This window comes from Daldinia childiae (genome assembly GCF_008694065.1).
Source record: "Daldinia childiae strain JS-1345 chromosome Unknown Scaffold5, whole genome shotgun sequence".
NCBI classification, from domain to species: Eukaryota; Fungi; Ascomycota; class Sordariomycetes; order Xylariales; family Hypoxylaceae; genus Daldinia; species Daldinia childiae.
Window position 1 is genome coordinate 428,394 of NW_022984646.1, and position 15,021 is coordinate 443,414.

Genomic DNA, 15,021 nt, shown 5'->3' on the forward strand with positions numbered 1-15,021 from the left:
CATGTGCTGTATATTTATACAGATCTTTGGTATATGCCTATGTGTGTGTCATGTTCCCTGTTTGGTATTACACATTTTTCTTATCAACAAGTCCTACTTATATATCATACACGTGGTTAGTGGCCGAGTCGACGTCACCTATTCCATTATATATGTACTGGGTAGGTAGGTACCTAGGTATGGTTTTTTTTTGTCTCATGGCAACTTGCAGTAGCCGCTTATTCTAATTCCCTGCCGAACCAGTAAAGTGGCTCTTCTAGCTGTGCCTGAATGCACCTTATCCCGGAAGGCACAATAATTCAATTTATTAGCACCAAACCAATACTAAATCAGTACTAGACCAGTACCGAACTATGCTATAAAGTGCTTAGCCAATTAAGCTGAATCCTCTTGAAACATTCCAGGAACAGCGAAGGAAAGTAACCTGAGCTATCTTGGGCGCCTAAATTCTTTCCCGCACAAATACCACAAATACAACACATGCGCTTCTCTTTCTCCCCCACATTGGGAATCCAAATTTTGGGGAATTTCATAGCAACAAAGCTTCTCAGCCCTAGTTAACCCCCGACCTCGACCTGGTCTAGTCCAACCTGACCTGACTTGACCCGACCGCCTTCTCCCTTTTGAGTAAATATTAGTTCGACTACTACCGAGTCCGATACTTGCCCAACCATCGACTGGTCCGTGCTCCGAGAGTATATATCGTCCTAACGTTGGTGGGAGAACAGCTGGAATGTGAAAAGTAACTTGGGTCTGCACCGCTGACGACGTGTGCCACCTCTTAACACATTTCTCTCTCTATATATCTTGACGGACAGTTCTTTTTTACGTCAACTAGAGGGGAATAACGTGTAGACCGCTTGGTCATGGCGCCTAGCTCCGGACACGCCCCTCACCCCTCCAATGGTTCCTCCTCGAGCGACCGACGTTACAGTCCTGCAAACGGGAAGGCCGCCGTAATAGCAAGCAGGCATGATAGGACCCCCAATACCCCGAGAAAGGAGGCCAGCAGACGCGAGGCAGCTTTACAAGATCCGGGGTTGAGAGACTACGTACGTGCATTATCTATACCTGAAGAGTATGGTTGTACATACTTTATATTAGGCTGACTGGGTTTGCTATAGCGGCTAGGAGAATGTCTAGGCAAGGGAGCATTCGGTTCCGTATACAAGGCAATCCATTGGGGTACTGGTGAAGCTGTTGCTGTTAAGCAAATCAAATTGGTCAATTTGCCAAAGAGCGAGCTCCGAATGATTGAGGTATGCCGGCATCATAGCAATATTCACTTAATAGGGGGCTAAGCTGAACTGATGTGATGTAGGCTGAAATCGACCTTTTGAAAAACTTAAACGTAAGTAACCCTATTATCGAATGGTGAGATCATGCCTCTGCTCTGTACTCTAACAATTGCTAGCATGACAATATTGTCAAGTATATTGGGTTTGTCAAATCCGTGGACTGTCTCAATATTATATTAGAGTAGGTTACCCCCTTAGATCTAGTACGGCGTTTCGGATGCTGACCAATATCAGATATTGCGAGAATGGGTCTTTGCATTCAATATGCAAGGCGTATGGGAAATTCCCGGAGAATCTGGTTGGGGTTTATATGACCCAGGTTCTCCAAGGTCTTCAATATCTACACGATCAAGGTGTGATACATAGGGATATCAAGGGAGCTAACATCCTGACAACGAAGGATGGTAAGGTAAAGCTCGCAGATTTCGGAGTGTCTACCAGCACAGTCGCCGGCCCCGATAAAGAGGCTCAAGTAGTGGGAACGCCATACTGGATGGCCCCTGAGATAATTGAGCTATCCGGTGCCACGCCGGCCTCTGATATCTGGAGTTTGGGTTGCACCGTTATTGAGCTATTGTCTGGTAAACCTCCGTATCACCATCTACAAGCTATGCCTGCTCTGTTTGCCATTGTTAACGATGACCATCCGCCACTCCCTGAGGGCGTATCTTCGGTCTGTAGTCCTGCCACAGTGTTGGGCTTGTGTTCCTAAGAGTTGAGACTGACTGTGGATTAGGCTGCGCGTGATTTTCTGATCCAATGCTTCCAGAAAGATCCCAATTTACGTGTTTCCGCAAGGAAATTACTGAAGCACAATTGGATTGTAGGTTGTCGACGGAGTGATGCGCCTGTAGCCAAAGCCCCAGGAAATTTCAGCCAAGCCGTCGAAGAAGTCAAGCAGTGGAATAAAGCCCTCACCTCTTCCGAAACCAATCTTAGAGTTTCAGCAGGGTCCGATTCGGCATTCCCTTTCCACCACGGTCTTCAAACTTCACGATTTTCATCCCAAGAACAACCTAGATCCAATGTGCCTACTCCAGCAAAGGCACCCTTTGTATTAAAGCCAAGACCCACTGCCGAGGACTTCCGTTCTCCTGAACTTGCAGGTACGTATTTGTGCATAGTTCAGTAAATCTATTAGACCTACCACATGGCAGCTTACACTTTCTTCAGATGATGATAACTGGGATGACGATTTTGCAACTGCAATTTCGCCCAGTGCCCTAAAACTCCCTCATGTTAAACCTCAGGACCACTTCGGCGGTATGCTTTCGGCTGACCGTCTGAAAGCTTTCGCGTCTATTGATAATTCGCGCGATTTTTCGACTACCTGGGAGAATGATTTTGATGGGGATCTTCTAACAACGATACATAAGCTACAATCAGTTCAAGAAGAAGATCCGCAGGAGAGGACAATTCGTCCCAATTGGAAGTTCCCAGAAAAGTTTGAGAAGTTAGCAGAACAAAAACCGCAGCCATCGAAATCATCCCCTCGCAAGCGAACAGGAAGTGGTCATCAGAGGCAAAAGTCTCAATCCAAAAGTCAGCTCGGTAACAAATTCGAACTACCCTCCCGACCCGATTTATTATATAGAGAACAGACGACAGAGGACTATTCGGATATCTTTGACGACAACGAAAGTGTCTTTAACCAACGATTGGGTCTATCTAAGAAGGTACGTATATTTAACCATATCCACTGCATTCTACCCCATCGCTCACCAAGCTTGCAGCCTGATGCTCCCCAATTATTTCACCCCTCAGATCTCACCAGTTTGCCGCGGTCTATGCAGTCGCCCGTGGCGAGTAGCATAAGGAGACCAGCTTCAGCACGACCTTCGGCTCTTCCCGACCGACCGTTTCAAAGATCTAAATCATCTATTGAAATCCAAAAGTTTGCGGAGGACGAAGAAGATGAGGACTTCTCTGATATATTTGGCCTTGCTGAAAACTTGACGGAGAAGGAGGAAAGTGACCGAGGTTCCGAGGACGGGAATCTTATGGTGTTGTCCCGACTTTCTAACAACTCTTGGTTAGGTGATGACGAGGACGAGGACGATCCATTCGCGTCTATGGATCCAGACTGGGATGAGATGGACTTGGAAGCCAATATTGCGCGTGACCGCCACGCTAGACTTGCAGAGAAGATTGAAGAACTTGTCCGCTCTCTCAAAACGACTGAGGGCGAGGACAAGTTACTCGAACTTTCAGAGGATCTGGTTAGTACCTAGCACTACCCATTCCTTTGATTTATAGCTACAATACTAACACTTAACTCTAGCTGGGATTACTTTGGGAAAATACTGAAGTTAAAACCCTAATTATCAGTGCCCATGGATTACTACCAATTCTTGAGATTCTTGACCTAGGTACCATGAAGAGCAGACAGCAATTGATCCTACAACTATTGCAAGTTGTCAATACGGTGTGTACACCCAGGATTTACGTGCAACGTTTCATTTAACTAACTATTTGCTAGATTATTCTGGATGACGTAGAACTGCAGGAGAACCTATGTTTTGTTGGCGGGATCCCGATCATCACTAAGTTTGCAGCTCGGCAATACTCGAACGAAATTCGGCTAGAAGCTGCGGCTTTTGTAAGACAGATGTATCAAACATCCACCCTTACACTGCAGATGTTTGTTAGCGCTGGTGGTCTCAACGTCCTTGTCGAATTCTTAGATGAGGATTATGATAGCGCAAGAGACTTGGTGCTTATTGGTGTGAACGGTGTTTGGAATGTCTTCGAGCTTCAAGTTGGTAACCGTCGACCTTGCTACATATACGTTTCTATTAACACTCTTTCTAGGGTCCTACTCCGAAGAACGACTTTTGCCGAATATTCTCGAGAAGCAAAATCCTCGATCCGCTAGCCCTTGTACTTCACCGCGTTCTTGACGAAGACGTCGAGAACGAATTGACAGAGCTAATTGAAGGACGTATCGTCAACATATTCTACTTGTTCTCCCAAGCCGAAAACTTCGTCAAAGAGATGGTGGCTGACCGGCAAGTCTTGAAGAGTAAGCGCCTCCGAGTTAGTACTGGTAGTCTAAGCTGACAGGCAACTAGGTGTCCTGAAGGACCTTCGACGCATGACACCTGCACATCAAATTACGATGCTTAAGTTCATTAAGAACTTATCTATGCTCTCAACAACCCTTGATGCTCTTCATTCTGCGGACGCCATTGACTTTCTCATTGAGCTGCTTAGTGGTAGTATGAAAAGAGGACATCCCCATTTCCGCGAGATCTCTAATCAAGTGCTCAATACGATGTTCAATCTCTGTCGCTTAAGCAAGGACCGTCAAGAATACGCTGCTGTAAATGGCATAATCCCCTTATTATTAAAAATTATGAAAACAGATCGGCCTCCAAAAGAATTTGCGTTACCGATCCTATGCGACATGGCCCATTCGGGAAGCAAGGGGCGGCGATTCTTATGGCAAAATAAAGGCCTCGACTTCTATGTCTCGCTCATATCAGATCAGTACTGGCAGGTCACGGCATTAGACGCTATTTATGTTTGGTAGGCAATTGTCAGATCTTAGCGAATGTTGTAGGAGTGCTAACGAATTCAAAGGTTGCAAGAGGAGACGGCAAAAGTTGAGGGCCATCTCTTGAATTGCCAATTTCCGGAGGCAATCCTATCCTGCTTCAATACCCAGAAGACGAATGCTTTTGATCCCAACCTTTTGGAACCCCTATTGAAGCTCCTCCGGTTATCACCATCTTTAGCCGCGTCCTTAGCTAAATCGGAGATGTACGCCGGAATTGAACAGAAACTCGCAGAAGAAGGCCGTCGTACGCCTAAATCTTCTTCGTCTCGTTCGGAATATACTAGAAGCACGAGAAACCGATTACTTTACGAATCTGAAAGATAAGCAACTCCGACACTTACTCGACTCAATCAAAATCCTGGCCGAGAAGGACTCTGCCGTGCTTGTGCGAAACCTAGCATCCGATCTTGTAGTTTCCCACATAGATCCCAATTCGGATCAACTCGTCCCCCCCTTATCTGCTTCAACGACATCAACCGGATCAAATCGTGTACGGTCTGGGAGACGTATATATACGCCCCCATCCCTACATTCCGCTTCCTCAACACCCCTTACACCAACACATGCGTCTCGCCAGTCCCAATCCAATGCATTTATTGAAGTAGCATCGAGTCCTAAGCGCTCAGGCGTATCACTAGCTCAAGAACGAGATCCTGTTGCATACCGTCCTAGGAGCAAAGACGGCATCTCGGGTATTCCTATCAGTTCTCCTCGTAGACTGAGCGATATCCAAGCTGGTGGTGGTTCATCCGGTGGCAAGAGCAGATTACCAAGAAACTCTGGCCTATACGCGCCACGGCCTAGTCTTAGCGCTCTTGGAATAGGTTCCCGGAGTGAAGGAATAATATCAAATAAAGAAAATGTTGGAAGCACTACAGATGAGCTTTCTAGATCTGCAAGGAGGACTTCGCCTCCGGAATCTAATGGCATGCGCAATGGAAGCGTCTCCTCACTTCTTCATCTGTATCTGGGTCAGGGAGGCCAAAGAGAAGCCGGGCGCCGAGTGAGGGGAAGCAGAAATAGAGCGCATAGTATCGCCTCATCAATTGATGACTTAGATACTAAAGTACATAAATGATTTATATGGGTGAATACCAGCCCGTCGGAGTCCAACGAAGAGCCGTATACGAGGTTTATGGAAATGATGAAAATATCGCATTTGTTTCTTCTGCTTTTATAGAAGGAAAGAAAGAAGCCTTTGCATCTCGGGGAGCATTTTAAGGGGTTCTGCTTCTACGGTTTTTTCTTCTTCTGTTTCTTCTACCGTCTTAGGGGAGTGTCTATCTGCATAGAGATATCGGCGCGGGAAGGAGTGTGGTTTACATAACAAAAAGTCAATGCAGTAGCAAGGTTCACGATGGACCTTGCTGCCTCCCAGGTGTGTTACGTAATTGCGTGGTGTTGTGTGAATGAATGACATTCATCTTGCGGATGTGATATGACAAATTGACGATAATGTATGATGATGGCAGTTATAATATGAATGAGGTTCAGGGAAACGAAGCATGATTGATGAAGGACAGGTTGATACTTGCTTATGATAATGATGAATGCATAGGAGGGGTTTTGGTAGCAAGTGAGGATAGGGTCTCTTTTTAGTATCTAATATTAGCAAGTCAACCTCTATTAGCTTTGCTATATTTCCATTTAGGGCTATCTCTATAATGAGTGCTGAAAATAGTGACTAGAGAATACTCTAATAAGTTCTAAGCAATATGATTCTCTAGATGATATTTCTTGCGAATCGTAAATCTTTCCTCACTAATTGTGGTTACACTTTAGAGGCTTCCCCCTCTCATCCCCCACATGAGAAAGAACACTTGACCTGCCTCACTGAGCCAGGAGAATTACTACGTCTTCTTGGCATCGCCATGATAAGTCAATTAATACTACCTTATCGGATTTATTTTCACTTGCGCTATGCTAAATTGTAACTATATCTGCTTGGTACCTGACGCCATTGCAGGCGTAAATTGGTGAGATGGGCGCTACCCTATGAGTGGTCATGCACTTGTGTATGAAGTATCATTTGCTTTTTGAAATGATATAGCTGATATGAGAATTTTTAAGGTATGAACTTGCTAATTACTCTTAATTACCTATTGGTATAAATGAGACGCTCGTACGTTATGTTAGCCAGGCGATTTCACGCGGTGTCATTCAAAGCGCTACTTTCCTAAGTACTGTAAACGCCCTTTTAAGATGAGTTCCTTGGCGCTCAAGCGTTGGACACTGTTCCAAACACTCTTGCTTTTATGCAGTCCTTTTGCTACCGCAGTCAACTATGGCGAGAACCACGCCCCGGTCGAGAAAGATGAGGAGCTTGTGGCAGCAAATTTCCCCAACACTAATGAGACGCTGTTCTCGCCGGCGTTTGCGGACCTAGGGAGCGTCTTACCGGGGTTTGCTAATGGTACGGATGGCCCGACTGATGATGCGACACTTGGTATGTACCTAAGGACAGAGGCCTTTATAGGTGTCTAAATATTTCACATGTAACTATTATACTAATAAAAGATAGACTTATTTCTACGCTCAATAGCAGAGCGTAATGACTGGGTGAAATATAAGGTTGCGGATTTCACCTCCGAGGAAGGGCGCGCGTTCCCCTACGTGGTTCTCTCAAGTCCGTCCTCGCAAGGTGTCAAAGAACCAAAACTCCGCGTCTGGATTCAGGGTGGTGTACATGGGAACGAGCCGGCGGGAGACCAAGCAGTCCTCGCACTACTAGGCAAGCTGGACGCAGATCACAGCTGGAGGGAACGTCTACTCGAGCGTCTGGATATCACGCTACTGCCCCGGTATAATCCTGATGGAGTCGCATACTTCCAGCGTGCTCTGGCAAGCAACTTAGATCCCAATCGCGAGCATACGAAACTTTTCCGGGAGATATCTAGGGGGCATAAGCGTCTCCTTAGTTCCTTTGCGCCGCACATCACAGTCGACATGCACGAGTTCACAGGGACCCGACCCTCCGGCAGCGGCGGGATATACAAGCACGGTATGGACGCGCTGATCGCCGCGGGCAAGAATCTCAACACGCACCCCGACATTCGGAATATCTCGGAGGTGCTCTTCTCCGCAGGTATCGGAAAGCGTCTGGTGCAGAAGGGGTTCCGATGGGAACCGTATTTTACAGGAGCGTCTACGGGAGCAGATATCGTGCTAGATGAGGCGGGGAGCGATGCGAAGAGCGGAAGGAATAATTATGCGCTGGCACAGAGTGTGACGATTCTATGTGAAGTGAGGGGGATTAGGCTTGCGGATCAGCATTTTCAGAGGAGGGTTGCTACGGCGCTGAGTATGGTTGGGGGGATATTGGATATTGCGGTGGAGAACTTTGAGGAGGTGTATCAGACGGTGAGTCTCTTTTATTTTGATCGTTACAGTTGTATGTTCCGGGGTAATTTGAGGTAGGCTCGATACTAACTAATGGCAACAGGTCGAGGGTGCCATAGACAAGTTCATCAACAGCAATGATCCTATTGTACTAACAGACTACCCCAACCCGACCAACCGCAACATTACCTTCATCAACCGCACCGACGGGCAGCTTACTCAAGTCCCTGTCACCTTTCTCAGCACAACACCCACCACCGCCAACCAAACACGCGCCCGCCCCGAAGCATACCTCATCCCACGCACATGGTCCGAACTAGCATCCCCCTTCGCGACTCCGGAGTCGTCGTCGAGACCCTGAAAGATGGGTACCGCGGCCCAGCCGAAGCACTCACGATTACATCAGCATCAGTCGCGAGGGGGTACTACGAGGGCGCGGGTGCAAGTCACAGTGACGACGGAGTCGTCGCAGAAAGAGGAGCTTGTGCTCCCGCCGGGAAGCTTCCGGGTTAGTACCAGGCAGAAGAATGCCGCGCTGGCGTTTGTCGCGCTCGAGCTGGAGAATGTCGATTCGTATGTGCGGTTTAACCTTGTGCCGGTGCAGGCGGGGGATGAGTATCCGATTTTTAGGATTCCAAGGGTGGGAAAGCTGATGCGGGTGAGATGGATGAGTTGAACTAAGAGTGAGGCATTTATTAACTTCCTGTTAAGTAGGGATTAATGGGATAAGCACCGAAGCCACGAGTATGTTAGTAATAGACTACACTCTATGTCTGTGATAGTTCGAGGCAACGATGAGGGGTTGTTATGATTGATAATTCCGATATACATAAGTGAGAGAGCTAATCCCGTCGTAGAATACCGAAGGGGCGGATATCTAAGACAGGGGTTACGAATCGACCCAGTAGTCTTAACTAACAAGCCTTTACTAGAGAAGTGTATACGTAGGCATCTAACCTGTTTATTCTAAGAAAGCAACATTTCACTTAGGTAAGTGAAAATAACTAGTCCTTTCTTAAACGTTTTTTTCTTTAAACCTGGTTGCTATATTACTGTTTTTATTATTATTTTATAATCCCCTCTTTTGGCCCCTTCTTCATCAACCTCGGATTACGTAGGTAGAACATAGGTAGGTAGGTAGGTAGCTATTTCGAACTAGATTATTAAGACATTATCGAAGATTGTAGAATATTGAAACAGCGTCATGTTTAATAGCCTTTTTCACTTTGTTTTTTATATCTCCAAAGTCGATATGTTCCAAATATTTCATCGGGATTATTATTTCTATTATAGAGTGTCAACTTATAAAGTGAATGTTGTCTCGCGTCAAGATAGAATACGGCTAAGAAGCTCGCAAAGGCAATTCGCTACCACAAAAGAAGATCAGGCCATTAAACACACGCTTTTACCAACTCAACACCACCTCAAGAAAGAAAATCAGTTCCTAACCCGACTCCGCATTAGATATCCGGCATAGCTGCATGATGTGGGCCCCCGTATCCAATTAGTACTGCCCGACGTAGTAATGACTCCGGACTAAATCTTCTTCCAGTACCACATCACTTGGGTATGTCCCTTGGGAACCTCCGTCTGCTGAGATCCCCATACATACTCCCAGACGGGTGCGATGGTCGTGTCTCTAGGGATAGTCTTAACATCGTAGTAGCAGTTGGTATCCCCGTGGCACAGGAATGCGTAGTTGAATCCCTAGTAAAGTCAGTATGTAATATAAACGTATAGTATAGTATAGTAGGAGCATGACGAACATTGATGGTATATAGAGAATCCGCAACTGAGGCTACGTAGTCTTCCCGACAGAAGTAGGAGTACGACCTAGAGCCATACGCACTGTCCGTGTTGGCCGGTTGCGTAGAGTCTCTGAACGTGCAGTTACCGGCGCTGGTGGAAAGCGTGTTGGGATAAGTGTTGAGCCTGGTGAAGGTGGCACAGTCCGACTCGGAAAAGCCGCCCTTCGCGTTTAGACACCCGATGCTATCGGCGGGAGAGGCATTCTGAAAGCTGGTACTGTTAAGGACGTAAATCTGCCCCGAGCCAGAGATGTCTTGCGGAGCAGCTGCACTAGTAGCGACTAGGGCGCTGAAGGCTGTATAAACTGCGAACTTCATGGTTACTGGTCGATGGTATAGATATTGTGCTAGAATGTGAGGAGAGGAGGCTCGTCAATGAATAATCAAGTTACCTATGCACTCATATATACTTGGATGAGGTTCGTTCTAGATCATGATAGCTATCAAAGGCTTACTCGAAAGAGCAAAGCCGCCCCATTATGTTGCCACAAGCCATACATTCACTTCCAAAGCTGATATTAATACTCTAACATTATAACTGCATAAGCAATTGCTAATCAGGTGGACCTACCGTATATATCACTTGATGGCAGGGCAGTATGTCGGTCATTCGCTTAAGACTCGCGCCATTTCACATGTGTCAAAACCCACGAACATGGTAACATCTTCCTTGATTTTGTACCGCTGATAGCCTCCCGTGCCCTCGGGGGCGGTGAGATCCAGTCAACTTAATCTTGCGTTATTACCCCTCTCAGCGCATGGCGCATATATCTGTGCGCTTACAAACAGATCCATAATGAACTTATAATAACTGGCTTGTATTTAAGATAATGTTAGAATAAGTGATGGCTTGTCGGGCGATTGCCCCTAATTGGCTACCAAATTAGAGTGATGTGCGGCAGGGGTAATTTAGAAGCTTCCTCACATAGGTTACCTACCGAGTGCGTCGCGGGCAAAGGTTGCGTACCGCCCGCGATGGAACGGAAGAGGTTCCATAATTAACCAAATCCGGACAACTGTCAAGTTGGGGGGTCTGGAACTGGACCGTGCCATGGCTTGTAACATTGTGGTTTACCAATTAGGAATGTGTAGAAATAGGTAAGTATGACGATGTCGTAGTGGGTTAACCTAGGGCGACTGAAGTTGAATTAATCGTAGTCATTATGAAAGCTGTTTATATTCAGAAGCTTGATTATTCAAGGAATGAGGGGTATATCTCTTCAAGTAAGACTATAAAGTGGGCGGAGAGTTGTTATGCGGAAATGTATGATAATAATGCGGATTAGGATAGGTTTTCGTACAGTCGAGAGGCGCATAAATGAAGCACGAATATATAAGCTGGCTTAGACCTTTGGGTTGTACTGATAGAACATAATTATCACAAGTCCACCAAGCCCGTATCTATTCCGGATGAATGAAGAATAAATATTTTCATTGGCCAGCGATCGAGTTTCATGTTCTCTCCGGTTTACTTACCCAACATCGAGTCTTAATATCGCATACGAGTTCCCTAGTAATCATCTCCCAGTTAGAATCGTCGAATTTCCGTTTACACTGAAACATGGCTGTCTCTTCATAGCCGTCAGGTAATTGTACTTCAATATCGTGTAGTCGATGCGACTCGGGAAGTACTGCTTTGTCCGTATTAGAATGAGCGTAGAAGTCACCCTCTTCAATATTTATCAGTTCTTCAATCATTCGTGCTGCTAGGTGCGAACACCAGATCCCTTCTTTATGAGTTACTGTAAGTAAGAAAACTAGGGCTTCGTGTCTAATACTGTGTACCCGGCATTTGAGAGCTACATAATAAAGGGCGGGGATAGCGCCTAGATCTGTTATAGAGCTAGACGCATCCGAGAAATGAAATACTGGGGCGAGCTGTGGGGAAAGCGAAAGACTCCGTATGTAGTCCAGCTGATCCATAACGGTCTTGAATGATTTCGTATGCGTATCGTATCTCATCTGGTCTTCTGGACGGAGACAAGTATCGACCATGATCTCGGCGATCATATAATATATTCGTAATATTATATAGGCTATGGTGCTGTGTGTGATTTTACTGGTTACGAGGCTTGCCCTAGATGCCTTAAATGCGTTGTACCACGAATCAAGTTTGGTTTTGAGGCGTCGCTGCCTAGAAGGGAGACTCCGAGGGTCTAATTTATCCAAAGGTTGCACCTGGCGACGGCATTCATGGCTTAGATAGAATATCTGACTGAGTATTCGGTCAAGATGTTGTCTTGCTTGATTGGCAGATTGGAATATTAGCGGGGTGACCGGCATATCTGAAGAACAATCCTCTTTGGTAATATTCAAGAATTGTGACCCTTGACACTGAAACTTTGCCTGCACATCAAGCCTAATGAAGGCTTGGATGATCCAGGCATCCACCGAATCGCAACACGGTTCCTGGAATAGACTGTAACTATCTATTGCACTTGAGCGGGCTTGGAACTCGTTCAGAAGTTTCAACCCGTTTTGGAGATGATCGTAGCCAGTCTTGAAATGACCCCGGAGATATTCCATTGTGACAAACATTAGACATGTGATAAGTGCAACACGGACTGACTGATTACTTCTAGAAGTGAAATGCGGCTGGAGGTGGGCTATTGCTTTGGTGTAGTGTTCCAATGTAAAATGTTCCTGCTTATCCGGAGCGACATCTGGTGAGGTATCCAAAAGAAGTCCTTCTTTCCTATGGGCTGAGCTCAAGGCGAGAATAGCATGTAAAACGGCTGGCTCGCTTGAGGCGGCTTGGAATACGAGCCTGTCCCAAAATTGAAAACTAAAAACCCCAGGAAGCTTCAAGACACTTCGGTATGTAAACCACTCGAGATATCGGGTCTCCTCTTTGTTCACCGTGTTTACTAGCGTTGGTGTGTAGAAAGATGTTAGGCTTTTGCGATTAGAGCTGATGGGACGGCAGCCGTAATCGTTACCACCTCCGCCCCATATTCCGTAACCTTCGCAGACGCGACCCGTGGAATAACATCGGAAACATACGGGCTTGCCTTCGTCGCATTTGACCTTTCGGGCTCTTTGGTAGTTAGAGTTAACAAAGCGGCTAAGGAATACGCGGCTATAACCGAAACTAACTCACTTGCAGGTTTGGCAACCCGATTTTACTTTGGACTTAATTGCGCGGGGTGCCATATGGGGGTTTGATATCTTAGGTATCTCAAGTATCTCAGGTAGGGTTTAGATCTTTGGATAGCAGCCAATGGTAGCCTTGGATTGTCATTGTAGTTGTAACTTGAACATCTAAGAAAGCTGAAAGAAGGCTGAAACATGGGGGGAATAAAATTGATGTGGAGAATTTATTCAAGACTTTATTATTCTTATTCGTTCTCTTACCGCACAGTCCCCTGTACCCTGTAAGATTTTATTAGTTAATCAACTCTCATTCTGACTTCTTTGATTGGCTATCTTTACTCAGTCCTCCTCAAAGCATCTATATGCATTTATCAAGCTAGTATATTTCCATAGACACTTAGACTGGTTATTTGCATGCAAGTTCTATCCGGTGGTTGTCTTGTATCACATTCTTGGATTTCGTTCGAGAGGCAACTACTTTAGTCTTCTCTAAAATTTCTTACCTTTGCTAATATTAGTTTTGGTATATCTTAGACTTAAGTATATATGGTAACTACCTACTCATTTAATGACTTATCTCCGTCTTAAACACTTCACCCGTACGAGTTCCAGAACTAATTCTAAAGACAACCTAGTATAAATGAATTATCTTGCTTTTCGAGCTCAGTCTCACGTAGTTTTAACTATATATGATTTCTATATTATTAGTATAAAATGGTTTGCCTTTTAATTTTTTAACACTAGGAAATTCATAATATTCATCGTCATCATATTTGTCAAACTCATATACTTCCATTGGAATACCATAAAAGAAATCGGTAATCATGTCCGTGAGATTCGCCGATGTCTCCCATTCCGGGAAAACAGATACTACTTCAACTCGTACATCTGGTTCCATCGTGTGGGGAACCACTAAAGCCAAAGAATTAGTTTCTGGTGTACGGTTCTCTCATGGGATAGTTACCAGAATGCAATTTTTGCAGACTTCTTGAAGGCTGTCGGACCCAATTACAAGGACGCCGATATAGAGCCATTACTTTACGAGCTTGATCTTGACGGGTATGATAATATAAGAAATAAGTTTGGACAGAGTGTTTACCGCTTAATCAAGGAAAAAGTTATGAGAAAATTGAAGAGAACCGCCGATAAAATGGAAATCTCCACGAATTTTAAATCTGATATAGAGTTAGTTGATTATATTTTTTCTATTTCTACTCGCGTTACTGAAATATCTAATCCTCCTAGGTCAAGTTCAATCGACCCCAAACACAATGCATTTGATCGCAAGCGGGATTCGATTGATCCAAGTGTAACATCGGAGTATACCAAATTTACACAGCCATGCCACCCCTTCCTAAAGATGCCCCAACAGAAGGTCCATGATGGAAATCTAAAAAATGCAACTTATGAGAATTCAACGTACATGAATCAGACTTCATATCCTGGTTCGCGAAACCTACGAACTTCGCATGTTTCTCATCCACCTCCGCAAAAGAACGGATGCGGAATGGCTTTTGAAGAGGCTAAGTACAAACGCGCTCGAGATTCTATGCTGAATCTTGTACTTGAGTTATCTCGTATTGAAAATGTACTCTTTGAAGCAGCATCTGCATTCAATGACCTACAACCAATCAAGGACGGTAAAAAATGGATTGATGTACTCAACAACCTAGTACAAACGTATCACGATATACTACTAGACGGGAAAGAGCTGTTCAAATTCACCAGAAGCATACGAATGGAATCATAGTGTTTTTGATATTAGCTACATGAATCTAGGATGGTAGCTTGGGGTGATCGGCCTACACTGTTGGATTAGGCTTTAGCTGATAAAGTATTGCGAGAGTTGATAGCGTTTACAGAGACACCACTAGAAGAGGTATCCTCTTTAATGTAAATCATTTGATATCTGAATGAAAAACAT

General features: G+C 45.1%; 2 protein-coding genes across 2 annotated transcripts; one reads left to right on the top strand and one right to left on the bottom strand.

The window, feature by feature from the left end:
• Nucleotides 1-866: 866 nt before the first annotated feature.
• GL218_05281 (Cytokinesis protein sepH) lies at nt 867-8,557 on the top strand (the record flags this gene model as incomplete). Its single annotated transcript, XM_033581932.1, has 16 exons — nt 867-1,052; nt 1,125-1,259; nt 1,322-1,351; nt 1,415-1,479; nt 1,533-1,971; nt 2,035-2,404; nt 2,472-2,974; nt 3,032-3,517; nt 3,580-3,723; nt 3,778-4,056; nt 4,110-4,320; nt 4,370-4,826; nt 4,881-5,101; nt 6,998-7,303; nt 7,379-8,217; nt 8,300-8,557. The coding sequence occupies 16 exons, from the start codon at nt 867-869 to the stop codon at nt 8,555-8,557; spliced, it is 4,929 nt and encodes a 1,642-aa protein (XP_033434389.1).
• A 1,175-nt stretch (nt 8,558-9,732) lies between these two features.
• Nucleotides 9,733-13,157, bottom strand: GL218_05282 (uncharacterized protein; the record flags this gene model as incomplete). Its single annotated transcript, XM_033581933.1, has 4 exons — nt 9,733-9,903; nt 9,963-10,309; nt 12,299-13,041; nt 13,105-13,157. The coding sequence occupies 4 exons, from the start codon at nt 13,155-13,157 to the stop codon at nt 9,733-9,735; spliced, it is 1,314 nt and encodes a 437-aa protein (XP_033434392.1).
• Nucleotides 13,158-15,021: the final 1,864 nt, after the last annotated feature.